This window comes from Podarcis melisellensis (genome assembly GCF_964234715.1).
Source record: "Podarcis melisellensis genome assembly, chromosome: 7".
In the NCBI taxonomy this organism is placed as follows: domain Eukaryota; kingdom Metazoa; phylum Chordata; class Lepidosauria; order Squamata; family Lacertidae; genus Podarcis; species Podarcis melisellensis.
Genome location: NC_138539.1, coordinates 80,006,107 through 80,023,310, shown reverse-complemented (window position 1 = coordinate 80,023,310; position 17,204 = coordinate 80,006,107). Strand labels below are relative to the sequence as shown.

Sequence of the window (17,204 nt, the reverse complement as noted above, 5' to 3'; positions counted from 1 at the left end):
CAGAACAGATTAAATATCGTGGGAAAACATTGTATTGACATTTCTTTCCAGTTCAAATATTGAAAGCCTTTTTATTGAACAAATTATTAAATCCTACATGCAGAATTGGAAAGCCTAAAACTACATGTTGAACAGCTGGAACACACCCTAGTTACATTTTAGCTCTGGATCTTCCAAACAACTACTAACATCCTATTAATATAATAACTACAACCAGCAGACTTTATTTGCATGAGACACATTCTTAGCTCTTGAAAAGTATTCTAGACAAGAGCTCAAATCTTTTATGGTATTTAATTTTTTTTTCTTTTTGCATTTTAATCACAAAGACTATACAATTTTATTTGTTGATGTGAAAACAGGTATCCTCTTTAGAAAACTGTAATAAGTATGAAAGCAGTTTAAATAGTGACCAACACAGGCTTAATCCCAATCATGTGAGTTTGCTTATTAAACATAACTTAAAAAAAAATAAAAAATACACAAGTCTACCAAGACCTGTTTCTGCAGGGCAAATGCCCTTTGCTCTACTGGGCAAGCTTTCAAATTCAGAAATGTATATTATTATCATAATCATCATTATTTTACAATTTAAAAATAAAGTGTCAAATATTTATGAAGACGGTGTTGCTTTGACCCAGTCCATACATATTGGGCTGGATCTAGACTAAATTAGTTGCACTGAAATCGTTATGACTAACTTGTTCCACTGATTTCAATGAGAATTAAGTGCAACTGAATTAGTCTGAATTCAACCCGTTATAAATATGTAACAACTACACACAAGTACACATCTTCACAAGTCATGCGATTGGCAGTGTCTAAAAAAATCAGTTACTAACTTTCAAAAACATTTAAATATCTACGGTATTTAAACACAGTGTCTTCTAATTCCTTGTAAGAAAAGTACGCTGTAAACATCTTTACCCTTATGTCATGCCTTGTTTGCTAAGAAACAGGATGGGATCCATTTTGCTTTTTCTACAACCATTGGTGAAATGTCTCGGGTCCCAAAAATGTTACATTCCGTAAGTAAAGCACAAGTCTATTATTATAACCATGTGATACAATACAGGAAATAAACTACCGTATCTTCCAAATCATGAAATGAGAAGTTACTAGAGCAGTCCATTGCTGTCAGCTGCTTTCGGAATAAAACAAAACAGAGCTACGCTAAAAAAAAAATGTCCAAAAATAAGGCCTCTGAAATAAATATTTCCATTCTTTTAAAAAAAGATAATAAAATTGTACATCACATGGGCATTGCAGGTATAAAAATTGCTCTAAACCATTCTGGATGACGTATCTGAAGTAAAGTGGCCTAGATTTTGCTTCTGCCGTCGTCCTCTGTTGTTCTTTGGGCATTTCCTGTTACCGGAAGCAGAAAAAGGAAAGAGGGAGGGAGTGGGGTGGGAGAAGAGAAATGATTTATTAACTGAGTGTATTTTAAAAGACCACTTCACGATTAATTCACAGACAAAAGGCTCCAGAACATTAAAGGCTGAAGCATCCATCATTGACATCTGCTGCAAAAGCCACACGTGTTGTCGCTTTGGGGTTTACACACCAGAGGCACTACTAAGAATCACACTGTTTGTCATGCCCCTGCTCTGGCTGAAGCAAAGGGAGCTTGTGCTTCAAGTTGTACACTGCAGACTGCTTCTGTTAAGTTGTGGGTTGACATAGCAGACGACACAGCAATTTCTCCAAAGCAGCTCTTTATTTGTAAGCTGGAACAGAACTGAACTGAAGGCCTCAGTCAGCCTGCTTATATAGAGCTCCAGTACCTTGTTACTGTAACAACTTTCTAAAATTATCCAATCACTGAACGTCACTTTCGATCCTTCATTTGCATAACTATCTACAGTATCCCCTGTTGGCCCAGGGTGAGAACTTCAATACATAACAGCTTCCACCTGCACATTTAGCCGCATGGGAGCCATACCCTCCAACATTTCTTTGACGAACAGGGACGTCCTGAAGAAAAGCAGGACATTCTGCGATAAAATCAGAAACTGGGATGGCTTCTGTAAACCCGGGACTGTCCCTGGAAAATAGGGACCCTTGCAGTCACATGGGAGGAATCTTATACAGAAACTGAAAAATTGTCATCTGGTCTCGATATGGCCTAGTACAGTGATAACCCACAGCAGCTGCCCAGGTTCTCAGAAGCAAATCATACCCTACATTTTAAATTCCAGTACGAAAGGTACCATAGCTAATATGGCAAAATACGCACACTGTAACATTAATCGTAAATGGGTTAAATGGCCGCTTTCCCCTACAAGAAAACCTGTCTTAATTCCTTCATCTCAATCCAAAAAGCAGTTCCAGTTTAACTCAGAAGATGCTACAACCCATTTGTAGTCTGATGTAGGCTTAAGGCCATGGCCTAAGTTGGCTGTGATAGAAGTTGCGTATATATTTATTCCATTAGTCCACCCTTCCTTCAAGGAACTCTGGGTGACATAAAGAGGGTGTTCCCCTTTTCCTCTCACAATAACCCACACGGTAGGGTGGCTGAGCAGAGGTTACCATTTTGCCAAAGAAAACTGTAGTCATGGTTCAGCTGCAAAGCTACCGAATTCTATTTAACATATACAACATTGTTCCACTAATGGCACTGAGCTTGATGCACCAAGATTAAAATGGTCTCTTGGCTATTTGGAAATATTGCCCTACCTAAGGCATACCAATTCCTTGGCCCTCTGACTGAAGAGACTAATGTGGGCAGCACCATTTGCCTCTGACTCGCCCAAGCCCAAAATTAACAGCTGGGGAAAGAGGACGGGGCCATTCAGAATGAGGGCAAACAAAACTTTTGAGGGATGAAAAAATCAAGCATCTCTTAGCCAACAAGCCTCTATGAATCATGCTGAACACATTTTAACCATGATTATCAGCACAGAAGCTTGACAAAATATCCTTTCTCCCTTGATAACCATATGTGGCTGACATGTTGTGCCGGATTAAGAAACCTAAAGGCCGGTATAATAATAATAATAATAATAATAATAATAATAATAATAATAATAATAATAATAATAATAATAAAAATAAATAAATTTATACCCCGCCCATCGGGCTGGGTCCCCCCAGCCACTCTGGACGGCTTCCAACAAAACACTAAAATACAATAACCTATGAGAAGCCGAGTCAAATATGACAGACTAAGGCTGTATTCCTAGGTGCAGTTTACTTGGGACTAAGCTACATCTTTTCAGTGGGCTCATAAACGTGGTCTGAGAAAACCTACCTATGATGTACCTACACAGGTACTATTACTGGAGTCTTTCTGGACTCATGTTTTAGTCTTGATGTCAAGATCGAAGACATGTACTTACTGACTTCTGTATGATCAGGCTGCAAAATACATCTAAACCTTTTACCTCTAATCCTCTGAAAAAGCAACTCAGCACTGCTTGCTCCAGGACTCGTGGGCTGCCTCATTAGAGCCAAGCACTCAGGATTTCAGCAGAGTGCAGCAGCAAGCATGATGTTATCCCATTTTACTCAGCAGCGGGTATGCACTTCCGAAGGTTTTCCAAACTCTCTGCATTTCATTTTTTTATACTAGCCCATTTTGGCTTTGCTCCCAGAATGCAGTCCACTCCTCATATGGTATTAAGAACTACAAGTTCCAGCCAAATCTTAAATGGCGGGTGGGTAGGTGCGTTTCTGCCTAGCTGCAACTCTTCTACTGACTTGATATCATGTTGATTTCAATAACGGGGGGGTGAAGACTGTCTTGGGCCATTTGTTGCCACTTCCAGGCCCTGACACGTGATACAGCCAACTGTGGGGAAATGTTCCATCCCACCCTGCAAACTTAACAATGCCAAACATCTAGCACCCTTATGATTAATTCACCAAGACCTTTTGCTGCAGGACATTTCCTTACGAGGTAACGAGCAGAATCTTATTTTGAGAAGTTATCATCCTGTTGGCTACCTTGTTTGTGGGTTTCAGTTTTTCTTGGTCTGGGAAGAACCAATAAAAGTAGCATTGTCGAAATCGTAGACCTAGTTACAAAAATTACGTGAATGAATAGGACCAACCCAATGCTCCAATCTCCATGATGAAAGGGAGACATGTCCCCCTCATTTCTACCATGCGTGTACCATTGCATGTGCGGTGGACATGATGGCTTGGCTTTGAATGATTCTTCAAGAAGTGACATTATACATAATGGCCTATATTTAGAACCCCAGGGCCATATTGACATTACATTCCTGGTGACACATAGGAACTCAAGATGTTCCTCCACCATGAGAACTGGTGCTAGTTCAGTGTAAGCCAGTAGACCATAAATGCAGAGAATGCCATCCTTGATATGGGTGTGGATGAATAGGCAATGGTCCTGTAGAAGCATTTTAGGCCGTGGCATGTATAACAGGAACAAGGAGAGAAGTATACGAATATCATATCCCAGAGGAAAGATTTCCTCTCTACCTCTCTGCCATGCCTAATCCATCTCTGGAGCTGAGCCAGAAGGAAGCAGCCAACATTCCACTCTGATATGAAAAGATCTCCAGCAGATTTTGTGGTAGATACAGAGTTGGAAGGAGGGGACATAATGAGAAAGTTTCATACTTGGCAGGCTCAGAATTCAGTGCCAAAACACTACATGCAGTGTCAACACTTGCACACATAGTGGCAAATACCTTAGAGAGATGCTACCTAGACACACCAAGTTTTTTGGGGTGTTCAAAGCATTACTTTATCTTAGCAATTCTTACAAAACATTCTGCAAGGTATTATGGCTTCTTTGTGACAGATTTGTGTATGTGCACAAAGAACCGTGTCTTGCCTAAGACCATCTAGTGAGTGTGTGATTGAGATTTGAACCATGAATAGCCTGACTCATCGATCACACAATTAGCCACTACATTACAGCAGCTCCCAGCTTGAAGTCTTCTCTACTATCCAATGCATCACCTTTCAAACCTGAATCCTGCTGAATCAAATTTGTAGGCCCATAAATCCCACTGGAAGCTGAATGAATCAGGGCCATAAAAAGATATGGCAATAAGATTCCAACTGTGGCAGTCATGAACTTCTAAAAAGGGCGAAAAGCACCCATTGTACTTTCCCCCCAAGCAACTTACCGAGTTATGCACATCACAATTGCAACAATAATGGCAATCTGGACAGCTCCAATTATTGCTGCAATGAGGACATGTGTGAGTTTTTGCCTACTCGGGACAACATAAAGTATGCTAAAGTCCGTCTTTTCACAGTGTTGTCCTGTGTATCCAGATTCACACCTGGAAGAGAAGAGAGAATGTTTTTAGAGGAAGTGTCTATTCAAAGTTCAGGCCATTACACAGACAGTGCTGAACTGCAACTGTGAGACAACAGTGAAAGACTCAAGGCAACGAATCACATATTCTCATAAAAGCATGAGAAAAAGCACACAAGGATCATCTAAATTTTAAGATACAGAGCTATATGTTATAAATGGTAACTGAGGACCATCACAATTTAAAATGCTGGAGACAAATTTTTTAGGGTGTGCCTACACTACTTGTGCCAGTTTTATACCAGTCTGATTATCATGATTATTTTCTCCTGCAGCCTTCCTTAACAAAAATAAATAAATCCTGGGAAACATTGCTTTCTATGTGGTTAAAATTTTGGTCTGACATTTAAGCTAAAAATTTAAGCCTGGATTGCATAGGACTTAACAGCTATTTCAAAGTTTATCGAAATAAAATGCAGTCCCACTACTGCTTTGAGGACCGCTCTGGACACAGATGATCAATAGAAGATCACAATGAAACGTGCTCCAGTGTGTGTACAACAAGGATTTCTCCTCCCTCCCTCCCTCCTCCTCCTTTCCTTTCAAAGCAGAATCCATTCTGCTGCAGAAATCTGTATGGGGGATCAACTGGACCCTGCTTCGTGTCCCCTTTCCCCACCCTCCTCCCTCACTTGCTAAAGGTTCTCAAGTTGCCTAAAGACTTCTTGTACCTGGAAGGGGTGGGATGAGAATTTAAAGCACGGGTGGGCAGTATGCAAACGCGGAAGCAACACAGGTACACCCCCCTCGAGAAGGTTGCACACATTGATTTTGTTAGCAGGTGTTGGACAGCTGGGGTTCAAAGCCTTCCAAAAGGACAAGGGGAAGAGAGACATTCCACTGTGGGGAAGAGGTACCCAATGAGAGGATCTGAAGGCACTTCCTCCATCAGAGGAAGGGATGCTGGGCAGCATCTTTTGCCACTGGGTACAACTGGGTCCATCTAAACATCCCCAAAATCCCTCCTGGGAACTGATGCATCACTTTCTCTGAAAGAGGTCCAATCTATGGACCTCTTCCTGTCTTCATCAGAACTCTCCACTACAGCTTTGTTCTTTGTTCCCCAAAGTGGCTTCCTTGAGCGAAGGGGGTGGAGTAGTAAGCAACAGAAAGCTGGCATCAGTTGGGTCCCTCGTGCGTTCAAAAGGAACACTCAAAGGGCCTGACTGATTTTCGGGCAAGCACCAGGATATTCAACCATTTCTAGTGCCTAGCAATGCCTTGTCAGGCTGTGGAAGATGGGAAGAGCAGAGAAACAGCCCTACGGAGGCCTATGCCAGTCTCACACCGAGAAAGCTGCACCAACATGAAACTGAATTATGCCATCTTTTATAACTTTCCCCTCTCATTTTGTTTTAATCCAAGGGTTTATATTGTTCACTTAGCAACAGACAAGAATAGAACAGAGGTTAAGAGTATAGAAAGCTATATTTAGAGAATATTGCTATAATTTATTCATTCCATGTTAATAGAATGTGACACTCATTTGGATCTAGTGACAAGTCGATAAATAGTTAATAAAAACAAGAAGAACAAAAACTGGGCTTGCATAAACCCAATTTATTTCATGCTCACTCGGAAAGGGGGAACTTCAGAGATGGCTGTTTCTGCTTGGATCATCGTGAATGCCACAAAGAAATTATGCGCTAATTGTGGAGTTGAGCACAAATTTCCAATTTCCAAATCTTCTTGGTCGATTGACTTACCGACAGGAAGCCTTCTGTGTAGAATAAATGAATTCACATTTCCCATGGATGCAGTAGCCACTAAAACTTTCTGAGCAAGGAATATGGTTTCCAATGTAGATGTCTTCTCTTTGATCACTTGCATCTTTGCGGAAAAACAGAAGAATGGTAGAAATTGAAGGAAGATTAAAAGCTGTTTAACTTTACTGATTTCGTTGGTGTTTTGCCTGCTTTGGTTTGGGGTTTTTTTGGAGGGGGGTCTTTATTGCTCTGTTATTTTTATTATATTTTATTGTAATTGGATTATTGTTGTTTGTCATCTTTTGGCGAAAAAGCAGGCTATGATGTCAGCAAACAAATACTTTTTTTCACTCACAGCAGTATATAGCTACTGAAAGGGGTCCATAAGGAGTTCATATTTGTCCCATGAGGATGTTTCTCCAGGACAACACCCACCTGCCTCACGCCAAATGTGATATCATGTGGCTGCCAATGCAAAATTGGGAGCTTTAAAGTGTATTCTCAATTGCACATTGACAAGGGAAAGGTCGATGCCCATAGGATCAGCTGCATGTGATACTTCAAAGCACCTGGTCACTGGGCATCATTGTGATGTCAGACAATTGAAAGATGGGCAGCCCTACCCAGATGTCAAATTTAGCCTGATAAGGATTTGGCTCACAGAGCCAAAAAGATTCTCTATCTGTGCCCACTGCCATATAAACAACAGCCATATCCTTAGATGACTTTGCAGAGAGTTTACAAAAGTTTCAATTAATTTATATACAGTATATATAATAAACTAATGCCTTTCTTAGAGCCCTCTCCCTAAAGGAATATCTCTAGGATACAAAAGGAGGACTTTGGATAATTCAACAGAGCAATAAATGTTAAATGCGATTCAGGTATTAAAATAATATAAAATCAGAGTAGTTTACTGTTAGAATTATGTTAAATGTTTACTCAGAAAATGACATCTAGGTTAGCTATAATCTGGGACGGATTTCTACAATACAGTCTGGATCAGTGTAATAACAATATTAATTCCCCCCTCCCCCCTTCAAACCATACAGAACTACATTAACATGGATCAAACAAACTTGTGCCTGGTACAAAACTGATAATTATTAGAATAGGAATATAAGAATATTAGAAGTCTCTATTTACAGACTTCTAAAGATAATTCCACCTTTCTGTTTATTGCTGCATAAAAGGCATTCGACTGCCTTGAAGAAATCTATGACTTCAGTAATGAACCAATTTGGAATGGAAGTCAACTTTATCAAATGGTTTAACTTCATTTGCAATGCAAATATCTTGGTAAATACTTACCTGTCTAAAAAGTTTAAATTAGAAGGGGGGGGGACAAAATAATTATATCAATCACCCCCCTTAAATCAATTCTTTAAAAAATGATCAGTTTTATTATTGCCTCATGTTGTAATATTAAATTCCTACTACTGTTATTCAATTTGTAATTCAAGTTATAATGAATTCTCAGGAAATAAAATGAATGTACTGAAATCTGGAATGTAAAATCCCTTACAACAATACAAACTTTAAATAGTAGATAAAAATCAGGATTTTAACAGTTCCGTAATGAGAAAAAAGCTGGAAAAACAAGGAGGTCTTTGCCTAGTACTGAAATGACAGCAGAGCAAACTCCAAGGGGGAGCATTCAAAGAACAGGACACCATCACCAAAATATCTCACCCTGGTCGCCACCTGCCTAACCTCAAGACAGTAGAGACATTTTGAAGAGGGCCTCTGAAGATGACCCAGAATTGCTGTTAATTGTTAAGTTCTAAATAAGAAAGTGGAGAAGGGTCTGTAAGCATGACCAAATTGATCTATATCCTGGCTGGGGAGACAGATGTCTATAAAAATATAGGAATTCCTAACATTTCTATTTCTGTTCCCACTACACTCTGTGATATTTGAATAATATGCAAACTAAATCTCTCTTCTGCTGTTTAATAACATGCAAACAAAATTGAATTTATTTATTTGGCAAGAAGGCCTGCCGAAGGGAAAGAAAGAAAGAAAGAAAGAAAGAAAGAAAGAAAGAAAGAAAGAAAGAAAGAAAGAAAGAAAGAAAGAAAGAAAGACTAGTAAAAGGCAGACATATCCTGCCCCAAAGCTGGCTCCCTTTCTTACATCTGGTCTACACTTCAGGTGGAAACTTCTGCAAATAGAGCCATGATAAGAAGATCAAGAACACTGCGTAGGCACTTCTCTTCCTTCCTTCTCCCCACTTGTAGGCCAATTCCCCCTTTCCTGTCGTTTTGGGGCCTTAAACGCAATTAGTGCTACATCTGCAGCAGTGTTTTCCCAAATGGTTGTTAGCTTGAACCATGGTTTGCAAAACCCATTCCTAGGCATTGGTTGCAAACTGTGGTTTGAAGCTAACTATGGTTAGCAAAAAGCACAGATATAGATGTAACACTAGTCCAGAGGTAGCTAACATGGGGTCCTCCTGATGGGACTGTAACTCCAATCATACATGACCATTGGCTGTACTGGCTGGAGATGATGGAAGTCAGGAGTCAAACACACGAAGAGCACCAGGTTGGCTACTGCTGCTGTAATCATTATTAAGTTCCACCAATGAAAAGGTAGAATAATTTATGAAAGTACGTTTGAGGTGGGCAGGATGCAAGATGTTCTCCTAAGCCAGAAACTTGTGTGATTTACAAAGTTGCCTTAACATGTCTTCTTAAAAAGCAGCAAACTCCAAAGTCAATTGCTGAGACCCCCTTAAAGTTTAGCAAACTATTTTGAAAATCTCGGAGACAGAAACCACAACTGGATCTCATAGTCATTGTTGCTATTTTCTGGCTGATGGAAACTTTGCGTTCTCTGTTGTCCCCTCCTCCTCCTTGCTTGAGTGCCTGCACAACAGATGATAATTACATGGTAGGCAAAACAATTTTCAGCCTGGTTTGCGTTTTGGGTTTTATTAAGAAAGGTATCCCCCCTCCCCACCTTGCATAACAGTCTGCGCCTGCAATGTGAACTTCCTCCTCCTCCTCCTCTGCCCCCAAGCAAATGCCTCTCAGGTTCCCAGGTTCCTATATCAAGCAGAAAGAGCAAGGAGAAGCTAACTGGGGCAGAACGGAAGAGAAACCCAGCAAAAAAATCCTTTCAGTTAAGTTCCCAGGAATTGCAGACATCCCAAGGCTCCAAAATAGACTATGGAGGTCAAACTTCTAGATAAAAGAGAGTTTGACAGGTTCTACAGAGCAGCTAAACCACTGAAGTTTCAGCTTGTACTGGATCTGAATGCTGATCTTTCAAGAAGAAGGGCTTTTAGCTCAGGAGATGCAAAGGCAGGCAAACCAAAGCGGCCTGGAAGCAGAGAGAGTCAGAAACTGCAGAACCAGAACCAGAACCAGAACAGCGCTCCAGTCAGTTTTATTCTGGTTTCATCTATTAGGTTCTCCTATCTTAAAAATGGGAGGTGCAGTGGGAAAGGCCACAATCTCAACTGGCTTGTAGCAGGGATGGAAAGATTAAAAGCACTCCCTGGTAAGAGCAGGGAATTCCAGGCATGGGGAGTGTGTGCGATTTTGCCCCACCTTTTTGTGTGAACTTGGGGAAATAGGTGTTGAAGTGAGAGTGTTGTTGTCCCAGTGATAAATGCATACTTGTAGAATTGGTGTGTGGATCTGGTAGTGTCCACTGTATTTCTATGTTTTGGATCTCCTAGTAGCTGTCATTGTCCCAATATGTTAGTTATTTTTCATTTATACTGATTTTTGTATATTGTACCTAATCATTCTGCTCAAAACAGTTGAACGCATATTCTAGATTGCTTAAGACAGGTAAGTTGCCCCTTACCTGTTCTGATGCAAGACGGAAAGTCAAAGAGACTGGGTAAAGGCTAACACTTTCCGTTTATGGACAAGGTGTAATAATTAGTTAATCCAGACTCAATTAATCAGAAATGGGAATGATTCTTTGATGTGCCCACACAGAAATGTCCCTCTATCCACTTCCCCAAAGATAAGTTCAAACAAGCCCAGAGGCTTTTCTCTCTTTCCTTTTCCTTTAGCACAAATTTATCCAATAAACAATAAAAGGGGGAGAGAGAAAGTGTCAGGAGGAGGAAATTGCTTTTCTGTAGAAATGGTTTCTTTCCTTAGTTTCTGCCAGCTTTAAAAGTCACCTTTAAATCTGAAGTGCAGAACACAGGAAATCTATTTTGTAGGAATAAGTCATCCTTCAGAACAATACATGAAAGCTTCCTTTTCCGTGTTTAATAACAGGGGAGTGTTTAGCATTAATATAAGAAACACATGAGAGCTTGGGCACAATAGAACAACATCATAACTCCATTCGTGGAGCAAAAGGAACACAACATCAGTTCATTTAAGACTATTTATATGCTAAATTTTCCAGAATAAATAAAAATGGCTTTATTATACAAAATGTCTCATCACACACGGTGCAAAACTGCCAAGGCCATCAGAAGTGCTTGTAAAATGGTATTTGTTCAAGCAAAAATGCATTACTTTGAAACAGATTGGAGGCAGCAAGTTATTTTAACAGGTTTAACTCAATTATTGAAGGATGTCTATGCCCTTTCCAATAAATATTTTCTGGAGGGAAGGAAATGCTTCTCCCTGCACTTAAAGAACAGCAATGTGCATGTCTTCATCAGGACCTGCGAGAATTGCCATCCCGCAAGAGAAAAACCTGCTTTGACAACCTATCCAGTCCAGCATCCTTGCTAGTGCTGCAGACAGAAGGGCGGTCCAGTGTTAGAATCCTACCTTTCACATCCGGCCGATACTGCATTCCATCATCCTTTTTCCCCAATAAGCTTGTGTCGTCGGAGTCTATTTGAGGAAAACCATAAAAAGAACCAAAGATATTTATTGCTTTGTTGTATTATTTTGATACCTGAGAAGGCTACTGAACAACAAATAGGTGGTGAAACACTGTATTTTTCATGCAGCTTAAGAAGACAATATTGTCCAGAGTTGCCCTTATGTATTTCTTGTATGTGGGTTAATTTTGGAACTCCAGGAGATGCAGAAAGGGGAAACGAAGCAGCAAAACGTTCCACAGATTTGGTACCGTCTCCTTAGATAAGGGGAGTCAAGTGTAGTGAACAAATGTGGTCATGATATCACGTTTTAAGGTTGGTTGTGATACTTTATCTTAGTCCCAAACTAAATCAACCCTCAGCGTATGAGGTGTGATGCCTGGACAACATATACACTCCTTCCTCTTATTACCATAATATTTTCATTTTCCAAGCATCACAGCTTTGTTCTTTCAAATCCCCTAGGTGCAGAAACAGCCATTAGGGCAAGATTATGTTCAGTCTCCAACAGCAGGCTATAAACTAGTGCCAGAAACGTTGAAAACTGCATGGCCTTTCTCTGCAATGTAACCCCCTGAAAAAACTCCACCATCTTAAATCTCTCTCTCTCTGTTAATTCTTCCACCTATCTTCCTTTCATGAAGAGGGAACCTTGTGGCTGTGTCAGATAGCCTGGAGGACCCTAGACCGTGAGAACATATCTCTATTCTTTTCCAAGTCTCCTAAGCCATTTTGATAGTAAATGCAGTTTTCATTGTGGAACACTGGGCCTTTATGTGTGGGCACTGAAGTGTACCCAACTGCATTTTATCCTTGGATATTCCTCTAAGCCCTGAACCACCAGCAAATATTGTGGGAATGTGAAAGGAAGAGGAGGAGCCTTGCTGCTCTTTGCAGCTTTTGCTGGATGAGTGCTCCAGTGCTCAAACTGCACAGCAGGAGAGCATAGAACCACTAAAGACACCTTTTTGTTAAAAAATAAAGTTCACACAACAGCATGTGCTTCATTCTCAGTGGTGTCACAGACAATACCCAATCAGAGCAATGTTGCCTTTCTAAAAAATGTTAGATCCCTGCAACAGAACCCAGTCTGTCTTGAAAATTACCGGCTGTGGGCAACAAATCATATTTATTATGCAAAAAGAACTTATTGAAATCAGGATTGTGTGCATTCTGCACTTAAAATTGGGGTGGGTGGGTTATCACCATTCTGAGCCAAAAGTAGTTTGTGAACTATATCAACTGCACTTTAAGCAGATTTACATGATTTCCCTTCTTTTGTAGACTACTGTATATTCTCCATTTTTAATTTATTCTGCAGTGGGTGGGACAAGACGCTATACAGAGCACAGAAACGCACACACACACGTTTGATGAAAATTGAACCTCTTAGGCAACTCAGTCCTTCGCATCTTTTCTGTGCTTCTGCAAAACCCTAATTCAGAACCCTATTTCTAACTCTGACGTGAAAAAGCAATTGTACAATTTGCCCTTTCTCAGTCTGCTGGTGGACATTGTTTTCTACTGAAAATAAAATTTGGAGTACCTGAGCAATGTCCAAGGTGTCTGATATCAATCTGTTCTTGTCTCAGGCAAGATGCTTCTCGAACAAAGCATGGGTTGTTATAGGAACTTCCGTCAGATGCGCAAACAGGATTAAAACTGTAGCCGCTGCAGTCTATGTTGCAGACGCACCTATTGACACAAACATGAACTTGGATGAGGACCGATTAATTCAGCACTCTGCATTTTGTACAAGTATCTGCACGCTGTATATGAAAGGCAACCATAGTCCTCATTAACACAAACACATACTTCATTTAATAATATTACTGAGTCAAAGCATCTTAAATTCACCCTTGAACCCATGGCCCTGAGAGCGCAGCACATAATATTCACAGCCACTCTCACTCCTGTGGCCATCCTCCTAGAGATTTCCACTAGTTTGCACTGACATTAGACCACCAGGCTAGTTGTGATTTCAAGGCCAACTTGCGGGCACTTTGGTGATCAGTCGTGCACTAAAGTGATACAGGTGCCAAGGACAGACTTTGGTCATCTTCCACAATATGGCGCCCTGTGCAAGGCCAAAATTTTGTACAAGCACTTCAGATGAGGACTGGACCACGTGAAAAATGAACATAAGATTTTAGTTGCAGTTCATTCACTTTCAGCTTTGTATTCTTGTCATTAAAAAGCACCTCTAGACATTCCTATTTCAGTTTCTAACACTGCCGGTATTCAGAGGCAAATAGGACTGGCTCCAGAGGGGTGGGACTACACAGAAAAACCTCTTAGCACGCATGAATTCCTTCTGCGGAATCAGTGCTATCATCTTTCAGTGTCTGAGAAATGGTCCATTTAGTAAATGGCCCATTTAGTCTCAGAGTGGCCAATCAGATGTCTGTGGGAAGCATGCAAGCAGATCCTAAGTGCAACAGCACTCTGCCCATGCACAAGGAACTGCTGCCCATTGATTGCAATGGAACTAAGTGTATCTGGATCATGGGGTTATATTCAGAGCAGATTTGGGGATAATGTAGGACGTGGGGGGGGGGGGAGAGAAGTCCCGTTATGCAAGTTGTTCTGCTCCCATATTTTTTTAGCTGAATACCAGCCATAATAATTAAACGTAGACTGAAAAATGCAGCTTTTTAAAAAAGAAATGCATCACATTTTTTTTGTCAGGGTGGCAGGGTATCACTAGGCAACAGACAAAAGGTGCCACTAAAAAGCTGCAAATTGTCAATTATTTAGTTTTCTCTTGAATTTTTTTTTTCCATCTAGGGTAGACGGAATCTCTTTCTTGACTCCCAAGAGGCTTTTCCTTATGGGACACCTCAGATCTTGTCGTTGCTGAAAAACCATTACAAAGAAGATACAACAGTATAAATTTCTGTTCCTTCCTATAAGTCAGGAAAAAGTTGTGGTGGTGGTGGTGGTTTTCTTTTAAAGCAAAATAAATAAATAAATAAATTGCTGCAGGGCAGGGGGAAAGCTGCAGTAACAAAAGCATTCATTCATGCTTTTCAAAACCCTGTCACATTGGTTTGATTATGCTGTTCTGAAAAACAGGATCATGCAATCTGGATTATTTCCTATTGCATTCAGCTAAACCACTAGAAGGCTTTTTAGCAGAGTGTTTCATCTCACAAGCAACAGAGAGTTGTAAAAGAGAAAGCTTATGCATCCAGCATCCTGATGTAGGGGTCAAGAGTGCCTCTAGCCTTGCACAACATCCGACATTCCCCACCTCCGCAAGAATGCTGAAGACAACTGTATATTGCATCATGGCAGGTACCTGAGACCCATTCAACCATCTTAGAGGGGCACCAAAAACAGGGTTTATTCAGATGCTGCAGAGCCACCATAGTTATGCAGGCCTACAGCTATGGACAGGCACAGCAAGGTCTACTCCATTTTCCAGGAAATGGGTTGAGGCCTGGAAGTAATCAGCTTCATAATAAAGATGGCATTATCTAGCATTGTGGGACATCTATGGGAGAAGAAAAGGCTGAGGAGCAAACACTGCACAAACCCAGAGTTTCTAAGACGGTTGGATGGCGTCTTGTACGCCTCCTTCCAGCAACATCTGAGCCTAGCTGGTGCCAAACGCATTGCACTGCTTTCCTTTGGACCACATCAGCAAAGTCGAAAGGGGGGTCTTGTTGTCTGGGCAGCCCAGGACCTCCATACACACTGTCCAGGCTTGCGCCCCTGGAAGGTGGTTTGACTTCGCACACTCCATTGTTTATCGACACAGACAGAGGCCAACCACAAGCTAGCAGTGAAGGTTCACGGTTGCAGAGCATACAGGAGCTCCATTCAGGTACTCTGAATGGTCCTCCCCTCCACCACCAACCTTCATACGTTGAGCAGGCAGGTCTGAATAGGGCTGTAACTGCATTAGGTTGGGCACAGTTACAGTGTTCCCCGCAATGGTGAGACCTGATTGTACAGGGTTCCTATAAAGACATCTGAGCACATCAGTCCTTTATCCTCCAAGTGGGAGAAGGTAAAGGTAAAGGTACCCCTGCCCGTACGGGCCAGTCTTGACAGACTCTGGGGTTGTGCGCCCATTTCACTTAAGAGGCCAGGGCTGTCCGGAGACACTTCCGGGTCACGTGGCCAGCGTGACATCGCTGCTCTGGCGAGCCAGAGCCACACACGGAAACGCCGTTTACCTTCCCGCTGGTAAGCGGTCCCTATTTATCTACTTGCACCCCGGGGTGCTTTCGAACTGCTAGGTTGGCAGGCGCTGGGACCGAGCAGCGGGAGCACACCCCGCAGTAGAGATTCGAACCGCCGACCTTTCGATCGGCAAGTCCTAGGCGCTGAGGCTTTAACCCACAGCGCCACCTGTGTCCCAAGTGGGAGAAGGAGCCAGGTAAAAAAAGGTAAAGGTGCCCCTGACCATTAGGTCCAGTTGCGGACGACTCTGGGGTTGCGTGCTCATCTCGCTCTATAGGCCGAGGGAGCCGGCGTTTGTCCACAGCTTCCGGGTCATGTGGCCAGTATGACTAAGCCATTGCTGGCGAACCAGAACGCTGTTTACCTTCCCACCGGAGAGGTACCTATTTATCTACTTGCACTTTGACGTGCTTTCAAACTGCTAGGTTGGCAGGAACAGGGACCAAGCTACGGGAGCTCACCCCGTCACAGGGATTCGAACATCCGACCTTCTGATCAGCCAGCCCTAGGTTCTGGGGTTTAGACCACAGCACCACCTGCCAGAGCACATAGTTTTCTGCTCTCTATGGGACATAATTTCAGAACGCCTGGATGGGAGGTTCAGATCAGAAGAATCTTTATTTGCATCAGCCACTAGCCATATCAATAAAACAAAACAAAATAAAATGTACTGAAGACAGAGGTAAAAACTTAACTATACAAAATACATTTGGGAGGTTTACATCAATAATCAAATAATAGATCTTATTCTAATTGCCTCTGCCATAAACCTTGCAGTTTTTGCTGTCACCTGATCATCTTGATCTGCTAGAAGAAAGGATAGAGTAGCAATGGTTGAGCGACCTGGTATGGACAGTAGTAGAGGGGTAATAATCTCACTCCTCAAATCTTTATAAAGAGTGCACGCTAGACGCACATGAACCACTGATTCAATACTGCCATCTCCACATGGACATAACCATTTTTCCAGTGGAATTTACCTGGGTGGGAAGCATTAATGACATGAATGTTTGCATATTATATACATAATTGAAGAGGGAGATGCAACATCAAGCTATGGAGTACTGATTTCTTACCTAACTTGAAAACATTATTTTGGTGGGATCAGTAGAGGCCAGATAAATGATCTAGGGTCATATCTAGCCAGCAGCCAGCCAGCTGAATGTCCCGGGTCTAAACTATCAGAGTAGAGTGT

General features: G+C 41.5%; 1 protein-coding gene across 5 annotated transcripts in view; it reads right to left on the bottom strand.

Moving 5' to 3' along the window:
• Window positions 1–14: 14 nt before the first annotated feature.
• Window positions 15–17,204, bottom strand: part of TMEFF1 (transmembrane protein with EGF like and two follistatin like domains 1) — a 96,211-nt gene continuing 79,021 nt past the window's right edge. For all 5 annotated transcript variants that reach the window (XM_081920072.1, XM_081920073.1, XM_081920071.1 and 2 more), the window contains 5 exons: window positions 13,365–13,513; window positions 11,763–11,828; window positions 7,009–7,132; window positions 5,109–5,267; window positions 15–1,368 (listed from right to left, as the gene is read on the bottom strand). In XM_081920072.1, coding sequence (XP_081776198.1) covers window positions 1,284–1,368; window positions 5,109–5,267; window positions 7,009–7,132; window positions 11,763–11,828; window positions 13,365–13,513 — 583 coding nt within the window. In that variant the 3' untranslated portion in view covers window positions 15–1,283. The remainder of the gene's footprint in view (window positions 1,369–5,108; window positions 5,268–7,008; window positions 7,133–11,762; window positions 11,829–13,364; window positions 13,514–17,204) is intronic.